At 41.9% G+C, this 22,510-nt stretch overlaps 1 protein-coding gene across 2 annotated transcripts in view; it reads right to left on the bottom strand.

Moving 5' to 3' along the window:
- Positions 1-22,510, bottom strand: part of si:dkey-34e4.1 (carboxyl-terminal PDZ ligand of neuronal nitric oxide synthase protein) — an 82,044-nt gene that overhangs the window by 52,161 nt on the left and 7,373 nt on the right. For both annotated transcript variants that reach the window (XM_052094755.1, XM_052094763.1), the window contains exon 2: positions 19,622-19,693. In XM_052094755.1, coding sequence (XP_051950715.1) covers positions 19,622-19,693 — 72 coding nt within the window. The remainder of the gene's footprint in view (positions 1-19,621; positions 19,694-22,510) is intronic.

Here is a 22,510-nt window from a genome sequence, read left to right as displayed (position 1 = left end):
CTGATGCTGGTGCCCGGGGGAGGGGACGTCGTAAGCAGTGTGCGAGGAAGCGAAAGGGCGGCAAGAGGTCGGGGGTCCATGCTAGGCTAAAAACAAACCCTAACCGGCTGGCTCTCCCATCTATCCTGTTCTCAAATGTTTGCTCCCTGGACAATAAACTGTTTTCACGGAGACGTGGCTCAGCGACAGAGCTCCGGACGCCGCCATTCAGCTAGACGGGCTCGCCTCGTTTCGTGCCGACAGAAATGCAGCTCTGTGCTGTAAGACTCGTGGTGGTGGCTTGTGTGTTTACATCAACACGGAATGGTGCAATAACTCTATGCTAGTCTCTAGTTAATGCTCATCGCTGGTGGAGCTTGTGACTGTTAGATGCAGACCTTTTTATTTACCACGGGAATTCACCACTGTTATTATAACCAGAGTTTACATTCCCCCCAGCACTAATGATGAGGAAGCGCTCTGTGTACTGTATGGGTCTATAAGCGAACTGGAGAACGCTCACCCTGATGGACTGTTTATTGTCGCCGGAGATTTCAACCATGCAAATCTCAAGACAGTGCTCCCTAAATTCCATCAGTATGTGGAATTTGCAATGAGAGGGGTGAACACGCTTGATCTTGTTTACACAAACATCCCTGGCGCATACCGGGCGGAGCCCCGCCCCCACCTCGGCTACTCAGACCACATCTCTGTTATGCTAATTCCAGCATACAGACCGCTCGTCAGATGCACAAAACTGCTCCAGAAACAGGTGAAAACCTGGCCAGCAGGAGCCATCTCTGCTCTTGACTGTTTTGAGTGTACTGACTGGCACATGTTCAGGGAAGCTGCAACATATGGCGACTCTACCAACTTGGAGGAATACACAGCATCATTGACCAGCTACATCAGCAAGTGCATTGATGATGTCACCTTCTCCAAGACCATCACCACACGCTCCCAACAGAAAAGTATATATGACTGTGGATGTGTGTGCTGCTGAGGACCCGAGACTCCACCTTCAGAGCAGGCGACAAGGCTGCCCTAAGAACAGCAAGGCCCATCTTTCCCGGGCCATCAGAGAGGCAAAGCGTGCACACGCCCAGAGAATCCACAGTCACTTCCAGGACAGTGGCGACACGCGGCACATGTGGCAGGGCATCCAGGCCATCCCCAACTACAGGACAACATCAGTTGACAAAGATGCCTCCCTTCCAGATGTGCCATGCCAAAGAAGTCTTCAGTGTCCTGCCTCAACAACTACCGTCCTGTCGCACTCACACCCATCATAATGAAGTGCTTTGAGAGGCTCGTCATGAGGCACATTAAGACACAGCTGCCCCCCTCACTACACCCACTGCAGTTTGCGTATCGTCCAAACCGTTCAACAGACAATGCCATTGCCACCACCCTCCATCTGGCCGTCACCCACCTAGATAAAAAGGACTCACACGTTCGAATGCCTGGGAGACCTCAGTTGTCCACTGCTGTTCACTCTGCTGACTCACGACTGTGCAGCAATGCACAGCTCGAACCACATCATTAAGTTCGCCGATGACACGACCGTGGTGGGTCTCATCAGCAAGAACAACGAGTCAACATACAGGGAGGAGGTGCAGCAGCTAACGGACTGGTGTAGAGCCAACAACTTTTCTCTGAATGTGGACAAAACAAAAGAGATGGTTGTTGACTTTAGGAGAGCACAGAGTGACCGCTCTCCACTGAACATCGATGGCTCTTCTGTGGAGATCGTCAAGAGCACCAAATTCCTTGGTGTTCACCTGGCGGAGAACCTCACCTGGTCCCTCAACACAGCTCTATTGCCAAGAAAGCCCAGCAGCGTCTCTACTTTCTTCGAAGGCTGAGGAAAGCACATCTCCCACCCCCATCCTCACTACATTCTATCGAGGGACAATTAAGAGCATCCTGAGCAACTGCATCACTGCCTGGTTTGGGACTTGCACCGTTTCGGACCGCAAAGCCCTGCAGAGGATAGTGAGGACAGCTGAGAAGATCATCGGGGTCTCTCTTCCCTCCATCAAAGACATTTACAAAAAAACACTGCATCCACAAAGCAACCAGCATTGTGGATGACCCCAGACACCCCTCACACAAACTCTTCACCCTCCTGCCGTCTGGCAAAAGGTACCAAAGCATTCGGGCCCTCGCGGCAAGACTTTGTAACAGCTTCTTCCCCGAAGCCATGAGACTCCTCAATACTCAGAGACTGGACTGACACACACGTGTCCTGAGTTGCACTTTAATTATTGTCACTTTATACCTGGCTGCTACCTCAATAACTGCTATGTGCATAGAACACTATCTCATAGTATGTTATGTTATGGCATTTTTAGAAACGGTCATCTTTTTGCACTACTGTGTACTGTTCAGCGCTGCACTGTCTCTCACTGTGCCCATTGTCCTGTTAATGTTTAGTAATTTATTGTAATGTCCCATAATTTTTGCACACATTTGCATGTGCACTTTATATAGGTATGTTATTTAGTCTGTGTAGTCTCATGTGGTTCTGTGTTTGTCCTATGTTGTTTTGTGTAGCACCATGGTCCTGGAGGAATGTTGTCTCCTTTCACTGTGTACTGTACTAACTGTATATGGTTGAACGACAATAAAAACCACTTGACTTGATGTGAGTTATCAAAACACATACAGAGTTACATTATAGCTTACATTAAAATTAATTACATTATAGCTGTATAATTTCCAGCAACTATTTGCAGTCACTTGTAACATTTCATAAATTATATAAATATAATTCTTACTGATATATACAAATATGTAGCAAAAATAAAATGTATAATTTTGTGGTGGGGTGAGTGAAAACATTGACAGGGCAAGTACAAACCTGAAATGTTGGCCTGAGCTGATGAACATTATTGGACGATAAAGATTCACCTGATCAAATGCATTCTCTCTTAGCCTCTCTCTTACACACACACACACACACACACACACATATACACACACACACTCACACACACAGATCTCAGCCCAGACAAATGGCTTGAGATAAAGTAGAAATGAGAGGAAATGGGAAAGGGAGTACAGATCAGGCAATGGAGGGAAAGACAAGAAGAGGAGAAGTGACAGGATCAGCTCCTTGAGAGTTATGAACAGTCTCCCCTAAGTAGAACAACAATCTCTCTCCATCTCTTTCTCAAGTCCAGAGGCACTTTTTAATCACAAAAAAAATAAAAAAAACATAATGGAGTTTACATAGGGTGCATGTTTGTGTGTGTTTGTGCAGGGACATGCCAGTGAGCGAAGGTGAAAGTTTGTGTAGGTGGAGTTTCGCCAAAAGTGTTTGGTGCAAACACGAGACGTGTTTCTGTAGAGTTGGGGGGGTTGTCATGGTGATATGGGGGTACTAGTCTTGAGTAATGGGTAAACACTCTGACAGAAATACTCCAGAGAAGTGAAAGAGAGTGTGAGAAGAAGAAAAGGAGCAAGAGAAGGAGAAACCCTGCTGTGTGCACAGGCTGAATGCAATGCAACAGAACAGTTACACAGGATTGTTTTCATTAATTAAAAGAAATGAAAACACACAAAGATAAAAATCTTTGTAGACTTCTATTCATGTATATTTATTTCTCTCTCAAAGATAAAACATTCAAGAGGAGGAAAAAGCATGTGTTCCTTTGAATAAAACTGTAAGTTGTTGCCCTGAGAATGATAATTGCTGTTTGTCAGAAATCATTCTATATATGTTCCAATATGTCATTTAAATTGAAACTCAAGAATTATTAATTTAAATGCGAATCTTGTATAACCTGTAACAGATTGCAGTTTGGTTTGGAGGTAGAGATACCAAGCTCACCGAAGCTAGTGTATGTAGGCCATCACGTTGCATCTGTCCCCGGGCCACCGCACAACAATGAAGCCTTTCATTCTTTCTATAGCCCCATATCAATCCCCCCCACCCCCACAGACCCACACCCACCAAACAGACACACACACACACACTCACTCACACCCTCACTCACATGCACACACACACACACACACTCACTCACACGCACACACTCACTCACATGCACACACACACATCAACTTATCCCCCCACCACCACCACCTCTCCTGTCTGTACTCTTTATCCCATTTTATCTGGCTGGGTTTTGTAAAACTGCTAAAACTGCCAAATCATGCCCCATTGGCAAAACCTTGGCATCAGTACCATAGTCAAATCCATGAAGTTTCAACCATTGCAGGATGGAACACTGAATTGTTCCTGGCAGGAGGACGAGGCCCAAACCCCACCCATAATCTTAAATTTTTGGAGCCTGTAAATAAGGTAAAGGCAAAAGTATACTTCGATTTTCTGCATACCTGTGAGTCCCGCACACAGCGTGCATGCACATACGCAAATTCTGTCATCAGCACAGTACACGCAGACTGTAAGTGCAGGAAAGTTCCCTTTCTGTCACTCACTCTAAGTTGTGTCGATGTGGTGAAACTTGGGGTCATGCTTGGGAGCGAGTGGAATTTGCATGCCACTCCCTGGACATACGGGTATAAATGTAGCTGGCTTGCAACCACTCACTCATTGTTCTTCGGAGCCGAGCGGTGTCAATGAAATCCACTGCTGTTCCATTCACCTCAACAAAGCGTTGTACACTGTTGGATATACGGTGCATTGCAGCAAGTTCTCCCCCTTTTCCAACATTTAAAAGTTTATACAAAAAAGTATATTTCCTCTAAAAGAGTAAGCCCTTTTGCTCTTGGGTGAGGCTGTCTCATCCCATAACTCGACCGGGGAAAACAAGCATACTGGGGAATGGGAGGTCCATGGGGGTTCACCTGGCGGAACCGCTCCCATTGGGGTCCCAAAATCGGCCCCAGCACTAACCGTTGTGGCCTTGTGCCCGTAGGCAGAAGGACTGGGTTGGGGAGTGGCTTTCCCTCTGAAGAAGGAAAGCCTCCAAGCAGTGGATTTCATCGACACCGCTCGGCTCCAAAGAACAATGAGTGAGTGGTTGCAAGCTGGCTACATTTACACCCGTATGTCCAGGGAGTGGCATTTAATGTCTCATTCTGGGCTCGGGAGGAGGATGTGCTCTCGATCGCAGTATGAGAGAGCAGGCTGTTATAGTCAGACATGGAGGACTCGGCTGGGCTCCCATTTTCGAGTGTGGTCGCCCAGTCTGAGGCTGACGCGGAGCTGGCAGAAATGCTTGCCTTGAGTGGAACACTCCACCCTGCCCTGAGCCCCAGCGGCTTGATGACTGGTTCCTGGGCTATCCAGCATATCTTGCCATGGCGTGGTTCAAGATTCTGCTGCGTCTGCTCGCAGCAGAGGGCATCTTCCTGCGCCACAACACTGTCTCCGCCACAGCCCGAGCCAACTGCTCAGCCCCAGCATAGAGCCCCCCGCAGGAAGCTGATTCCCCCTGTCCCACGGTCCAGCACCAAGAACCACAGGAAGGCTTCATAGTCACGACCGCCGTACATCGAACATTCCCTGCCTTTGCGCATCCAGCTGTGACACAAACACACCCATGCTCAGGCAGTTGTGACAGGCCATGAGGATGCTTAGCTTCATCCCTCATCGCTGACCGGTGCTATGGTGGGTATGTGGAGGGAGGTAATTGCCCTAACACCTGCTCTGCCCCGCCGCAGGGCCCCATCCACAGGTACATCAAATGTGATTGTCCCGTTGTTGCGATAGAGCCTGTCCCTCCAGCCAAGATGAAGAAGGGGTTCTACAGCCCCTACTTCATCGTACCAAAGAAAGGCAGTGAGTTGCGGCCAATCTTGGACTTGGACTCCCGTTCAAGATGCTAACACAAAAGCTCATTCTGTCATGTGTCCGGCATCAAGATTGGTTTGCAGTGGTAGACCATACTTTCATGTCTCGGTTTTGACTCGACACAGGCCGTTCCTCCGATTTGCTTTCGAGGGCTGGGCATTTCAGTACAAGGTCCTCCCCTTCGGTCTGTCCTTTCGCTTCACATCTTTACGAAAGTCGCAGAAGCAGCCATTGCCCCGCTAAGAGAAGTGGGTGTCCATATCCTCAATTATCTCGACAACTGGCTGATTCTAGCTCACTCTGCAGATCTATAGAGTGCGCACAGGGACCTGGTGCTCGGACACCTCAGCCTATTGGGGCTTCAGGTCAACTGGGTAAAGAGCAAGCTCTCCCTGGTGCAGAGAATCTCTTTTTTTTCAGATGGAGTCAGACTCGGTCGCTATGATAGCACGCCTCACAAACTGCCTGAAGTCATTCAGGGGAAGAACAGCAGTCACACTGAAACTATTTCAGAGGCTCCTGGGGCATAAGGCACCCTCGGCGGCAGTTACGCCGCTCTGGTTGATGCATATGAGACCGCTTCAGCACTGGCTTCAGACTTGAGTCCTGAGATGGGCATGGCACTGCGGAATGCATCACGTGGCCATCATGCCGATCTGTCGTCCTGGGGTCTGCGCAAGTATGCGTTTCCCCCAGTGAGCCTGCTTGCACAGACTTTGTGCAAGGTCAGGGAGGACGAAGAACAGGTCGTGTTGTAAGCGCCATACTGGCCCACCCAGACTTGCTTCTCGGAGCTCATGCTCCTCGCGACAGCCCCTCCCTTGCGAATTATCGTGAGGAAGGACCTCCTTTCTCAGGAATGGGGCATGATTTGGCAACCTAAGTAGGCTACTACCGGTGGTGATAGACACTATCTCTCAGGCCAGGGCTCCCTCTATGAGGCAGCTGTATGCCTTGAAGTGGCGTCTGTTCACAACATGTGTTCTTCCTGAGGTGAAGACACACAGAGATGTACAGTCGGGTCAGTGCTTTCCTTCCTGCAGGAGAGATTGGAGGGGCGGCTGTCCCCCTCCACCTTGAAGGTGTATATGGCCGCAATAGCGGCACACCACAATGCGATGGATGGTAAGTCCTTGGGGAAGCACGACCTGATCATCAGGTTTCTGAGATGCTAGGAGGTGGAATCCTCCTAGGCCAGTGCATTGTTCCCTCGTGGGATATCTCTGTGTTCCTGCTAGGCCAACAGAGAACCCCGATTGAGCCTTTGGAGTAAGTCGAGCTAAAGGTCCTCTCATCGAAGACGGCCCTCCTATCAAGAGGGTTGGGGACCTGCATGCATTCTCTGTCAGCGATACGTGCCTACAGTTCAGTCCGGCATACTCTCATGTGATCCTGAGACCCCGGCCGGGCTATGTGACCAAGGTTCCCACTATCCCTTTCAGTGATCAGGTGGTGAACCTGCAAGCACTGCCCCGGGAGGAGGCAGACACAGCCTTGCCGTTGCTGTGTCTGGTATGCACTTTGCGTATCTACTTGGACCGCACGCAGAGCTTTAGATGCTCCAAGCAGCTCTTTGTCTGTTTTGGGGGACAGCAGAAATGGAAGGCTGTCTCCAAACAGAGGACTGCCCACTGGATCGTGGATGCCATCACTTTGGCATACCAGGTAAAAGGCAAATATTAATAAAACTAATATCATATACTGTCTACAAATATGTTCGTATCTCATTTAAACAGATGTAATAAACTAACCTCACACAACTTGAACAGATCCAGCATCCTGTGGAGCATTCGTTTTTTTACCTCTGAAGCATGTATTCTAACATTCTATCCTCAATAGTTCACTGTAACTTTTCTAATTTAATTTAATTTAATTTTAATTTAATTTGACCAATTGTCACACATTATACATACATTTCTGCATATACATGGTGAAATTATTTATTTTTCACATATCCCAGCTAAGCTGGGGTCAGAGTGCAGGGTCAGCCATGATACGGCGCCCCTGGAGCAGATAGGTTCAAGGGCCTTGCTCAAGGGCCCAACAGTGGTGTCTTGGTAATGATGAAAGGCTAATGATAAAAAAAACTTCTATAATTTGCCTTTTACAAATATGAGATATCTAGTTTAAAATGTCATTTTACAAACCTCACAGAAATCGACAATATCTTCCTCTGAAATGCATATTCCATCAACCAGAATAAAAACATCAGGATCAGGATCAAAAGTTCCTCTGATTCACAAATCATGATGCTCCAAGCAGGCGATCCAGGCAGTTTTAAAATGTCAGGAGATTGAGGCTTGTGCTGGATCCACACAAGTGCTTTCAAGGCTGCATCCGAAACCAGGAAAATGCTGCCTCCAGTGACTGTATACAGAGGTACGATGTAAATAAAGTTTTTTTCAAACTGTTCGGAGACCAGTTTCCTTAAGAGTTCCATTCATTCAAAACAGATGTCAGTTAAGCCATTAACAGTCAGCTGCCTATGTTATTGGATGCAGCCCTAAGGTAAAAGCGCTTCACGTATGCTATAAGTAAATGTCTTATTCACTATGCATTCACTGTATGTACAATTGGTTTGATTCAATATTTTTTTGAGTAAATGCGATTGCTAAAGTGGACATGCCATCCATGGTTGCTGGACTACTGTGTGTACTGTTATTTTCTTCTTCCTAATATATTAACAATTTCTTCATGTGCAAATAAATTACAAAAATTTTATAAATAAACAGAAATCTGAAGAAACTGCTAACTACTATTTAAAATACAATATAATTGTTTTGTGTTTTGTGTGAAATTGAGTAAATAGAGTGCTAAATCTGAGCTTATTATAATTTTTTTTAGAAATTTTATGTTTGTTATTTACTATATTAAATTGTGCGACATAACGGCACTGTATCGACATAACGGCCACCCTGCTGTCTGGATATCGGCATCAGCCATTAAAAAAACCCATATCGGTTGACCACTAAAAAATACACCTCTTCATCTCGGCATAAGATGCTTTGACGGCAGGTTTGTGTGGGGTGGGGTTAAAACTGACTAAAAACTTAGCTTAACCTTGCATTCGTCAGCAGAGAAGAGTCACTCATTTCAACGTAAGAGAAAGTTATGACATTTTGATTAAAGATTACGAGTTCATAATTTGTTTTTATAAAATAGCAAATATGCATGGATAAATTGTACACAATAAGACAGTTAATGTGCATTAGTACAATAAGTAGGGTAAATTTTGATTTCATGTTGACTTAACTCCATGTCTAACGTGCCGATGTCAGACATGGAGTTATGTTGTTTCCTTCATTGGAAGAGTCCCACTTACAACCAGTAATTTTTTAGCTCTGATAACATAAGACCTAAGGTGCTGTCAATCAAAAAATGCCATTCTGTAATTTGACCTTTCACCAAATCAACACGAGGGAAAACACAGAAAGCGAAAGCTATCAAGTTACTGTATGTACCTGCTGACCACTGTAGAATAATCTTAACACACCTAACAGGGTGTTCATAAAAGGCATGACTTCTGTTATGTGGATATGTTGTGGGAATGTGTGAACGAGATTCTCCCATTAACGCCAAGATTTTTTGTGAATAAGGATAAAAATTTTGGTCTGATTCTCACCGAAACGTATCACATTTCTTCAGAAGACCTGGATTAAACCAGAGTTTACTAACTTTTTTTCCGATCAGGATTTTTTCAGCCGAATCCCGATCACTGTTCTTTTTGTCACCTGATCGGCCAATACCGATCCCGATACCAATCATTAAAATTTTTATCAGGTTCCCTGTCATAATTGGCTATATGCAAGCTTTCTGCACAGTGCACACTGTCACTATTAATTGAGTTTTCCTCTTCAAAGTAATATCAATTTGCCTAGCTTTTGCTTAACTGCTGAATCAAGTTTGTTGTCTTAAATTACACTATGCCATACCTCTCTCACTGCATCGTTCTTAACTGCTGAATCAAGTTTGTCACCTTAAGTTAAAACACTATGCAAGTATTCCCACACTCAGTGATGCCATGACAGTGCTGCTGATGTCTTAACAGAGCCCCACATCTTTTTCAACATGAGCGGATGTGAATATCGGCCGTTACCAATCGGTGGCCGATTGATCGGAGCATCCCTGCTTTTTTGCCGTCAGTACCCCCACTGCACCATTAGTAAGGATCAAGTACACTTTCATCAACAAAAAACCAAAGATGTGTACCAAGGGCTAAATATTATTTAAAATATCATTAAAGGAATAGTTCATCCAAAAATACCATACCATACCAGATGTTTTTCTTTCTACTGCTGAACACAAATGATGTGATTGGATTTTTGATGCATGCACTGAGAAGGAAGTGTAATTGAGCTTGAAATCATGATCACCAAGGAGACTGCTGATGTCAAGATGTTTTGTGAAAAGTTATATTTTGGTCTGTTCTCACCCAAAAACTAACTGGATTGCTTCAGAAGACATGGATTAAACCACTGGAGTCATATGGTTTACATTTATGCTGCCATCATGAGATTTTTGGTCTTTGAAAGTGTTGGACCTAGGCCTGGGTAAAATTATCGATTTTCCGATGTATCGTGATCTTCATTCAAATGATCTCGATATAGATCCTTAAATCCCAAAATGTATCTTTTACTCTATGTGGCAAAAGTAAATGACTCGCATGTGCATCCAAATCTCATGCTATGCAAATAAAAATGTCTATGATTAGCCAATGTCTAATCCAGTGTTTCCTAACCTTTTTTCTGGCACAGCACACTTTTTATGACTAAAAAATTCTACGGCACACCACTATCCCACATAGACAAACCGTTGTCAATATTTTTCCTTTTCAAGAACTTGTCCATGTTGTCTGTCTGTCTTAGTAATGTGTTTACTTGTAATGTTTGAAATTCGGCTATGCAAAAAAAAAATCACATAGGTAGGCTACGCTGTGTGAGGTCACAGGTGGCAAGAGCGCTAAGAGGGTAAATCAACAAATTAGCTTCTTTTCTAATTTTTTTATTTGTTCTTGCAATAGTACAACAAATTACAGGGATGCAAACTCATGATGGGTGAAAAAGGTAATACTATCACTGGTCCAAGAAATTATTTTCTACATTTACATTTATGCATTTTGCAGACGCTTTTATCCAAAGCGACTTACAATGCAATTATTACAGGGACAATCCCCCCGGAACAACCTGGAGTTAAGTGCCTTGCTCAAGGACACAATGGTGGTGGTAGTGGGGTTAGAACATATGACCTTCTGATTAACAGCCCTGTGCTTTAGCCACTACGCCACCACTTTCTAGGGATAGTTTTTTTAAAGAATACGCTAAAAGCACCAATTCCAGCTATTTTAATGATTCATGTTTATTAAAGTTTACAATTGTGCAGAATAAGCTGCAAAATAAAGAGTATTTTGGTGAGGCTTGCTTCTGTTTCACAAATCTTTTCAAATTTATTAACTGATTAGTTCAGCGACTGCTTCTGGAAATGTCACTAGGTGGCGACAAATGAGCATCTTATGTGCTATGAGTGAGTCAGTGAATCATTTTGAGTTGTTCATGACCGAAATCTACAAAGAGACTTTATAATGTTTAAGCATTAAATGAACAAAGCAGATCTATAGTCCATTATAGCCTTCAGTCTGAGCATTATGTTTCATCCAAAAAGACAACAATAATAGTCTAATAATAGTGAGTTTCAATAATGCCCTAACTTCTCCTTTATTAAAACTTGCATGGCTACAAATCTACTGACTACAGTATAAGATTTATTAACACAAATCAGATCTACGGTATCATTTTCATACAGTAGCCTATTTAAAATGCTGAGCATGGCTTTTATCAGAAAAGACCACAAAAATAGACAAATAATAATTTTGAGTTTCAATAATGTTCTTTCATCATTGTAAAGCGCATTTCATATGAAATGAGTCGAGGCGTCAAAGCTCCGTTCAACGCCAGCGTCATGCGCCAAATTGCCCTCCACATGACAAGAGTTGCAGAAAGCGTCACAGATGGGCGATTTTACGAGTTTGCCATGTAAAAAAGTGGGAAGTGTGCACAATAAATATTGAAAACATGTATTTGGAATAGAGAAAAACAGTTTGCAGTTGCTTTGATAGCAGAAAGTATTAAAAGGACTTTTAATAGGTATTAGCATTTTCTTGGTGAATTTTAGTTTTTCTTGTTATTAATCAAGACATTAACTGATGGAATGGACTGAATTTGAAAAAGCTAAAATGTGATCAAATTGATGAAAAACAATCTAATCTGTAAAAATTTATATTTTCAAATTATACCTAGAAAGGTTGACTAGAAGGTTCCTTTATAATTAATAGGAAATTTCCTTTATAAATGAGAGAGAATTTATTTTATACTCTATAAAGGCAAAATGGACACTGATGCAAATATTTACCATATGAATCGATATCGAATCGAGAACTTGGGAATTGGAATTGAATAGGGAAATCTGAATCAATACCCAGCCCTAGTTGGACCCCATTCGCTTGCATTGTATGGACCTACAGTGCTGAGATATACTTAAACTGATAGATAGAGATATTCTAAAAATCGCGTCTGAAAATTGTTTGTGTTCTGCACAGAAGAAAAAAGTAATACACATCTGGGATGGCAGGTGAGTATATAATAAGAGAATATACATTTTTGTGTGAACTATCCTTTAACAAATTCAAAACCAAGTAGAAAACTACACTCTGCAACCATGCAGTATATAGAGTATTACATAAAAAAGCATTTTTGTTGAATACCAGAAGAAAATACCTATATTGTGATATATAGCATTATTCTGATATAAAATTACTCAAACCGTCACTCCTGACTCACACTCGCCCTCATGCTATAACAACTGTTCATTTGGATAAACTAGGATATTCCTTTATGGTTTCATGTACAAAGCACACACTCAAACTCACAGCAGGTGCGCATGAAAAGCTGCTCAGCAGAACTAAATTTCAAGTTCTGAAATGCCACTCAAAACCTCATCTCAATCGTTATGAAAGCTCATTTACTCACAAACACACACACACACTGAGGAGCTAGATAACAGGGTCAGTACACATTATTTAAAGTTGTTTTCGAGCAGTGGAACAGGATCTAACACCACAAGGGCACAGATTCCAGACTTATCTCTGAGGGAACCCAGAAACCCAGAAAATAACAGCAGTAAAACACAAACAGGGGTACTGACAATTCCTTAATAATCCCAAAACTACTCAATCAGTGATCTGAGCCTTGTAATAACAGAAAAACTTACTCTCACTTTTCTACACTGATAAGCCTTTTTTCAGGCATTTTCAAAATACTTTAACTCTGGAGACTTAAAGCTCAAATCCCACACAACCCCAGTACTCAAATTATTGGTTCATCAATTTGGGTTATATATTTTTTCATGGCAGATTCTTGAAAATAGGTAAAATCCTTGCTGACAGTCATGAGAGAGAAGAGAAACAGAAAAAATAGTAAAGAACAGAAGTGGAGAGAAGACAAGTGAAAAGAGGAAGAGAAGACTTTTTTTATTTTATTTGTTAACTTTCAAAAACATTTTAACAAAAATCTAATTTCGCTCCAATTCTAGTGACTATAAGAGCCTTTAACACAATCTCTGTGTCTACCAAACCCCTCCATACAATTTAGTTTTTCTTTTTGTGTTCATGTGTTAACCAAATGGCCAACTTTGCTTCTTCCACTGTTACAGTCTGTCTCCCTCATGTTCTTCAAGGACTCTTATTTTGAAGTTTTCCTCCAGACTTCATCTCCCTTAATGCACTGCTCTTATCACTTCCATCTGCTCCGTATCATCCTCACCTGTATTCCATTCCCTCATTTAGCTCCTTGTGTATATATACCCTCTAGTTTTGTTCATTCAATTGTCAGTCCTTGAAGTGTTTCATTGTGTAATGTTAGCCTGCTTAGCTTTATTATAAAAGGATTTAAAGTATTTACTCCTGCATCTCCTCTCTTCCACTCCACGTACCCAAAAATAAATTGATTAGAGATATTTTTTTGGTGCTACATATTTGGGACCAAGCATGAACATTTTCTCATTAAAAACTCCTCCCAGTTCTCTAACCCAACTACCAATTCTAAACATCCCACTTAACCTAGAACAATGTAAAAACAAATGATCTCTTGATTCTTCAGCACTATATGGGCATTTATTGTCAACAGGGGGTCAATGTGTGCCACATGTCTGTTTGTAGCTACTGCCCAATAAACAATCCTCCATTAAAGATCCACAGTGCCTTTCTCTATAGGAGGATTGTACAGGGACCGCCAGCACCTTTAGGGGATGAGTCCAGGCTGAACAAATCTGGGCCTCGTTTCCCAAAAGCCAAAATAGATTGTAGAATCCATCTTACGATTCATCTTAGTTTTGCAGCCCATTTCCCAAAAGCATCGTAATTTAAATAGTACTTGAAAATGCTCATAGATTTATGAGTGTTCTGGAGTTATCATACATCACTTGGAACATCGTAAGGACACAATCTTATGCAGATACCAGCAGGACAAATGCGGCAGAAAAAGTACAGGTGCATATCAACAAATTTGAATATCGTGGAAAACTATTTTTTTTTCTGTAATTTAATTAAAAAAGTTGAACTTTCATATATATTCTAGATTCATTACAGCCTTTTTTGTTGTAACTTGATGATTACGGTTTAAAGCTCATGCAAATAAAAAATCTAGTATCTCAAAATATTAGAATAAGGAATTTAGAATACAGAAATGTCAACCTTCTGAAAAGTATGTTAATTTATACACTAAATACATGGTCGGTGCTCCTTTTGCTCAAATGACTGCATCAATGTGGCATGGCATGGAGGCAATCAGCCTGTGGCACTGCTGAGGTGTTATGGAAGCCCAGGTTGCCTTGATAGCGGCCTTCAGCTCATCTGTATTATTGGGTCTGGTGTCTCTCATTTTCCTCTTGACAATACCCCGAAGATTATCTATGGGGATCAGGTCAGGCGAGTTGGCTGGCCAATCAAGCACAGTAATACCATGGTCCGCAAACCAGTTACTAGTAGTTTTGGCAGTGTGGGCAGGTGCCAAGTCCTGCTGGAAAAGGAAATCAGCATCTCCATAAAGCTTGTCAGCAGATGGAAGCATGAAGTGCTCTAAAATTTCCTGGTAGATGGCTGCATTGATTTTCGACTTGAGAAAACACAGTGGACCAACACCAGCAGATGACATAGCACCCCAAATCATCACTGACTGTGGAAACTTCACACTGGACTTCAAGCAACTTGAACTCTGTGCCTCTCCGCTCTTCCTCCACACTCTGGGACCTTGATTTCCAAATGAAATGCAAAATTGACTTTCATCTGAAAAGAGGACTTTGGACCACTGAGCAATAATTGTTTGCAGTATTTTGTGCAAAAGGAGCCCCAACCATGTATTGAGTGATTAAATGAACATACTTTTCAGAATGTCGACATTTCTGTGTTATAAATTCTTTATTCTAATTTTGAGATATTGGATTTTTGTAAATATTTAACTTTATGTGTAATAAATCTAGAATATATGAAAGTTCCACTTTTTGAATTAAATTACGGAAAAACTTTTCCACGAAATTTCATTTTTTTGAGACGCACCTCTATGTTGTTCTTCATATACCAAGGTCACCTTTCTTAGGTAATAAGGACAAAATCTCTCTTGTACTGGTTGGGAACTATTTTTTTTTTTATGAGAAACATATCTTCTTTTAATAAACTCCAGAATTGTTTTTAAAACTCTATTGGAAGTCCATCTATACCAGGAGAACCAACCAGTAGAGAGTTGTTGACATTACAGCTTTTGACATTTCTTCTAGCTGTATTATCGCCTCAAGGTATTGTCTCTGAGCATCAGTCAACCTTGGCAGGTCTTTTAGTAAACTGCTCATACAATATATATCACACTTTTCTGCTCTAAACAAATTGGTGTAAAAGTCTATTGCAAGTTCTCTAATTTATTTTGGGTTAGACGTTAAAGTCCCATCAGGCCTTTTTAGATGCAGCATCAATTTCCGCTCTCCCTCCTTAAAATCTATCTAATCTAACTGCACTAATATGATCATGGAACGCCTTTAGCCAGGTGTATTGCCTCGCTACTGGGTGTTCTATTCTTCACACATCATACAAGCCATATTTCCTAATAACATTATTTAATGCATTAGAAGATGGAGGACAAGGCTCTTCTCCATTCCTTTCTAACCTGAAGTCTAAAATGCAGTTCCAATCACCCCCTAAAAACATACATACATTATTGTCAAATCTTTCTAAAAAAGTACACAATTTTGTAAAAACTTTTATTATTAGGTGCATAAACATGAATAAATACAAAAGGTAAGCCCATTCATTCCACATGAACAGCTAAGATCCTACCTTTTTCTATTTCAGACAAAGATAAAATATTAACACAAAGTTTCTGACAATAAAATGCTTCACTGATTTTAGTATGACTTCAAAAGGTTATGCCTTCCCACCACATTTTCCATTATATTTATTTTGTCTTATCACTGTGTGTTTCTTGCAAAATTGTAATGTCAATATTTTGAATATATTAATTTAATACTGCTCTTTTCATACTATCCATTCCTCCATTAATATTGATGGTCCCTATTCTAATGCTCTCCATAGAAAAAGAGAAAAGAGGATAAATAAATATAATGAAGAACATGACAGAGCAAGATAAAAAAAAAACACACCTTTCTCTTGGGGAGTCGCGAGTTTGAATCCAGGGCATGCTGAGTGACTCTAGCCAGGTCTCCTAAGCAACCAAATTGGCCCGGCCGCTAGGGAGGGTAGAGTCACATGGTGTAGCCTCCTCGTGGTCACGATTAGGGGTTCTCGCTCTCGATATGGCAAGAGGTAAGTTGTGCATGGATCGCGGGGAGTAGCATGAGCCTCCACATGCTAGGAGTATCCGTGGTGTCATGCACAACGAGCCACATGATAAGATGTGTGGATTGAATGTCTCAGAAGCGGAGGCAACTGAGACTTGTCCTCCACCACCCGGATTTAGGCGAGGAACCACGCCACCATGAGGACCTACTAAGTAGTATTAATTGGGCATTCCAAATTGGGAGAAAAGTGGATAAAACAAAAAACACACCTTTCATGACTTTATTATTGATTAGTTAAACCTTCTTTCGGTATCTTATCTCTTCTCAAATTTGACATGATTTTTTTTACTCTAAATAATTTCCTTCTGCTTAATTTAACTTGATCTACTGTGATTCTTAAATACAATAGTTTGCTGTTAAAAATGTTGCATTCTGGGAGATTAAGAGCAGGCTCACTGTGAAGTGACTAGTTTGACGGTAAATAGCTCTTGTTTGCAAGGCATTAGGGGAAAATGAACATAGAAATCATGATATCTTGGTGAAAGCTAGTGACATTTTGAACCATATATTTTAACCTATTATTGTTCTCTTGAGCTGGCACCTTGGAACTTCTTTATTTTTATATTGTGCTCTATTATGCCAGCGTAATTGTGTTTTAGTAAAACACAAGTTGTTACACTGTGCTTCTTGGAAAGCAAAACCAAAGGTCAGACAAAAAGTCTGATCCTACCTTGCAATTGGCATTATATGTGGCAATAGTCATGCATTGCACATAAAAGGCTAAGGATACACAGAAAAGGATATTTTGGTAAAATTACTGTATATCAGTAAATTGAGTGTTTGATGTTTTTGATAAACTTACAGCAAACATAGGTTGTTGACAAGACACACAGGTATCGACACTCGGCGTACAAAACGCAGCAATGGTGACAATTAACGAATGTACTTTTATGATTTCTTTTTTAAAACTAAACATTAAAATACAAGTAACTAAGACTGAAACAAAAACAACAGACAAATAAACCAGTAAATAGTAAATAGTGCATGCTGGGAACTTTGTTAATTTCAACAACAGTAAAACACTGTATTTTTAAAGTATGATGCTGCCGACTACAAGAATAGAAGAGAAGAGAAGAGAAGAGAAGAGAAGAGAAGAGAAGAGAAGAGAAGAAAAGAGAAGAGTGACTAAATACAGGCATGGAGTGTATTAAGGTTTATGAAAGTCTTGCAGCTGAAAAATTTTGATCTCCTTGAAGGCCTGTCAAAGGCTCTTAAGGTAACAAGCCACACACACACATATAAATTCCTGCTCTATGTGATCCAACTTAATTTGGTTCAGAAATGGCCTTCAGTCTGAACTACAGTATGAGATGCTGTGCGAGTACACGGCAAGCACACATACAAAACTAGCTGTCACACACGCTGCTCACAATACACACACACAACTGACCAATCAACCTAAGTAATGGCAGTCATCTCCAATTTCCATTTGCTGAAAACCCTTCAGAGATCACTCATGGGAAAAAAACAATACTTTTTATTTGTCTAATGTAAACCCAGTCAGTGTGTGTGTGTGTGTGTGTGGGCAGGTTTGGGGGGTTTACAAGGAAAAAATGTTACAAATGGGTAATTACAAGGGTATTATGAGGACATTTCTAGTCTCCCCATAATTCAAATCGCTTAAAAATCAAACTAAATTATGTTTTTTTTTAATGTAAAAATGCAGAATGTTTTTTGTGAGGGTTAAGTTTAGGGGATAGAATATAGTTTGTACAGTATAAACATAATTATGTCTGTGGAGAGTCCTCATAAGGATAGCCGCACCAACGTGTGTGTGTGTGTGTGTGTGTGTGTGTGTGTGTGTGTGTGTGTGTGTGTGTGTGTGTGTCTTGTGTTAATGTGCTGGGCATGAAATATAAAACCTCAGGTACAAAAATACTATTGTGGTTTACACCCTAATCTAAGCACATACACTGCAGATTAGGTGATAAATATAAAGGAAAAGGCTGTTTTTTTCTATCCCGGCTAATGAGCCTTACACAGCAAAAGGAGTGTCTGAGGAAACAGCTGTGGGGCAATCAGCAATGATTACTCAGCACTCAATGAGTATGTTTCAATCAGCTCCCTAATATAGTAGTCAGGGCACTGATCAGCTTGTCACCCATTTCTAGGGCTGTCTTAATCGCAAAATCAGTGCACTGAAATATTTGCTCCCTAAGAATTCCCAGAATGCATTGTAAAAACAGTCTTTTAAATAGTTGTTAGAGAAAGGTTAAAACTAAACTCCTTTATATTTGTATTTCTTTATTTGTGTCACGTTCTCTATTGTCTTTTGTTTTTGTACTGTTATTTTGAAGTTTAGTTTAGTTCCTGTTTTCTGTTTGGTTGTTGTAGTCCTTTGTAGTTTCTTTTTATGATTGGTTTTCCCCTGGTTAGTTCTTCTGTGACGTCGGCAGGCAGAAGTTGTGGATCTATGTGCAGCTTTATTAACAAAACAGGGGAAAACTCAGGACAAAGGGGGAAAAAACAAGGAAACCTAGTACAGAGCATAACACATGCAAGAACTAACAGGGAACAAGGAAACTAAAAGGGCTTATATACAAAAAGGAACAAACAAGGGAATAAGGAACAAACAAGGGAATAAGGAACACCTGGGGAACAATCAGGGAAGGAGAACTAATCAGGGGAAAACCAATCATAAAAAGAAACTACAAAGGACTACAAAAACCAAACAGAAAACAGGAACTAAACTAAATTTCAAAATAACAGTACAAAAACAAAAGACAATAGAGAACATGACAATTTGTCTTTCATAATAACACTGTACATTTGAATCCATAACACGAAAACACACAGCAGTGTCATTCATACAGCAATGTTGTTGATTCATTCAAGCTGTGTTTAAAAGCGTGACCTCGTACACTTGTCGCAGGTTTTATAAGTGTCCCAATGCTCAGTGGATAAATACTTATTCATGACATAGGGTGCTAGGGAGCTGATTGAGACGCACTCACTCTCTGTGTCTGTGTCTAAAGGACTTACCCTGATTCTTCTCATAGCAGCGACAATCTCCATGCGACTGTTGGGTCTTGGGACGTCCAGGCTGCCAATATACTGCAAAAGAAACACATGCTTGAATGTTAGACACAGCTTTCAGCTTAAACTCTGTTGGAACAGTAACTGCAAAAGATGAAATGACACCGCTTTATTTGTGCAAATACTAACACACACAAACACTCTTTTTAGGCTAATATGTCCAAAGTTACTTTTGCATTATTAGGGCATTAAAAGCCTAATTTAACCCTCATTATGTTGTGCTCCACTCTTAAGAACAAGATGTTTGAGTTTGAAACAACATAAGAGTGAGCAAATCATGACAGAATTGTCATTGTTTGGGTGAACTATTCCTTTTAACTATATTTTACATACACTTACTGAGCACTTTATTAGCAACACCTGTAAACCTACATATTCATATGATTTTCTAATCAGCCAATAGTGTGGCAGCAGTGCAATGCATGAAATGATGCAGATAAGACACAGGAGCTTTAGTTAATGTTCACATCAACCATCAGAATGGGGAAACTATGGATTCATTGATGGTACCAGACAGGTTGGTTTGAGTATTTTTGTAACTGTTGATCTCCTGGGATTTTAACAAACATGTCTCTAGAGTTTACGGTGCCAAAATAAAAAAACATCCAGTGAGCCGATGTTCTGTGGATGGAAATGCCTTGTTAATGAGAGAGGTCAACGGAGAATGACCAGACTGGTTCAAACTGACAGAAAGGCTAAGGTAACTCAGATAACCACTCTGTACAATTGTAGTGAACACAATAGCATCTGAGAATGCACAACATGTCGAACCTTGAGGCGGATGGTCTACAACAGCAGAAGACCACACCAGGCATTTTATTAGGACTATAGTGTTCCTAATAAAGAGCTCAGTGAGTGTATATGAGTGCTTGCCCATGCATGTAAAATTTGCCATCTCGATGCTAGGGTGTTGAGGGTAGTTGCAAGGGTGTTGCTAAGGTGTTCTGAGTGTATTGTATCATGTTGCCAAAGTCAAAAGAGCCCACCTCTATGTCTCTGGACCTAATTCAGGAAACATAAGCAGAAGCGATTTCTGTGTAAATCTTATGTAAATTGTAGCACTGAATAGAATAGGGCAATTTGCATACGAATGGTTTTAAAAACGTAACTTTCTCTTCATGTTTCATGAATGAGGATACACTGGTCCCTAGATATGACTTGTTTTTACTTATATTTTTGGGGTTGTTCCATTCTACAACTTAAAATTATCAACAACAACATTTATTTAAAAAGGATCCACTTATCTTATAATGCAATTGAGGTTTCTGTTATGAACTGTTATGTGCACTTGAATCTCATTCAAACTTTAAGAGAATCATTATCATTTATCCTTTAATATTGTTTCAACCTGATTTTCACTGCTTGCAAAAATAACTTATTTAAAATTAGCTAATGCAACACATTTATTTTCAATGCACCTATGTTCACTTAATCCAATTGTGTTGGGACTATCTGAATAATATTTGATGCATTTTTTTATTGCTGAAACCAGGCAGGGGATTTCCAGTTCCCATCATGCTTTGCATTGGACTGGATTGGGAGAGTAAATTTTTAAATTAAGTGTTCTCTTACGAGAGGTTCTCTCGTATTGCGTAAGCTAGCTTACGCTACGGGAAAGATTCATCTTTTCTGAGATATTGAAGCCAAAAAATTATCCTTAATTTTGTATCCATTGTCAACGCAGTGCAGCAGCTGCAGACCTTGAGCGGGCTAGCTAGCGAGCTCATTGGTTGCTCTGCGGCAACTGCTGCAGCCTATAGACAAGCTTGGGCGAACTGCAAGGGTGTTGCTAAGGTGTTCTGAGTGTATTGTATCATGTTGCCAAACTCAAAAGAGCCCACCTCTATGTCTCTGGACCTAATTCAGGAAACATAAGCAGAAGCGATTTCTGTGTAAATCTTATGTATGAGATGAGAGGCGTCTGCGCGCTCACTGCATCAAAGCCCGCCAAAAAGGGCGTGACTAGAGTGCATATAAGCGTAGTTCGTAGGCTGGAACCCTGATTTTCATCTCTTCAGCGAAGCTCTTCGCATCACTGAACCGGAAGCCGCGTCGCCGTTCGAGGGGCATCAAGCAAGCGTGGACAGCGCTCGAAGAAGCCGGCCGTCTTCGCCACCTTCAGCCGTCCTGCGAGCTACGCCATCCGGCGACGTATCCTTTTTAAAAGCAAGCTAGTTCTTAAAGAACTTCACAAAAGAGTACGAGCGTCTTTTTTAAGATGCCTCGCTCCACTTGCGCCTCATGCCGCGCTCCTCTCAGCACCGGAGACCGCCACATCTTCTGCGCTCTCTGCCTGGGACTGGGGCATGCAGAGTTCGCCCTCGCCGAAGGCGGATGCGATCTCTGCGAGGAGCTGCCGATGTCGACCCTGCGGGCTCGACTCGAAGCGCTCAGGACCGAAGCCGCCGCGCCGCCTTCCGTTCAGCCGCGCAGAAAAAAGTGCCGCTCTCAAAGGCTGCCGGAAACAGTGGTAGAAGCGATTGCCTCGCCGGAGCCCATCCCTCGAGCATCGCCTTCACCCTCCCCGCCCACCCGGGACGCGCAGTTGCCGCCGAGCGGCTGCTCTGCTGCCATCTCGGATGAAGAAGCGGAGGATAAGGGCTGTTCCATCATGGCTTCAGACAGCGAGGAGTGGTCAGGCTCACACGCCTCCTCCTCGGCCCAGGAATCCAGCAGAACCCGCGCCGGAGTCGAAGGGGAACTAACACGCCTCCTCACACAGGCCGTCGACCGCCTCGGGCTCGAGTGGTCACCACCCCTTGAGCAGGCACCCAACAGACTTGTTGCACACAGCACACCTTTGCCCGCCCTCCGCGAGATGGCGGTCTAAACCAG

This window comes from Xyrauchen texanus, chromosome 3, assembly GCF_025860055.1.
Source record: "Xyrauchen texanus isolate HMW12.3.18 chromosome 3, RBS_HiC_50CHRs, whole genome shotgun sequence".
Lineage (NCBI taxonomy): Eukaryota > Metazoa > Chordata > Actinopteri > Cypriniformes > Catostomidae > Xyrauchen > Xyrauchen texanus.
The sequence above is the reverse complement of the archived record's forward strand: the minus strand, read 5'-3'. Positions and strand labels throughout refer to the sequence as shown.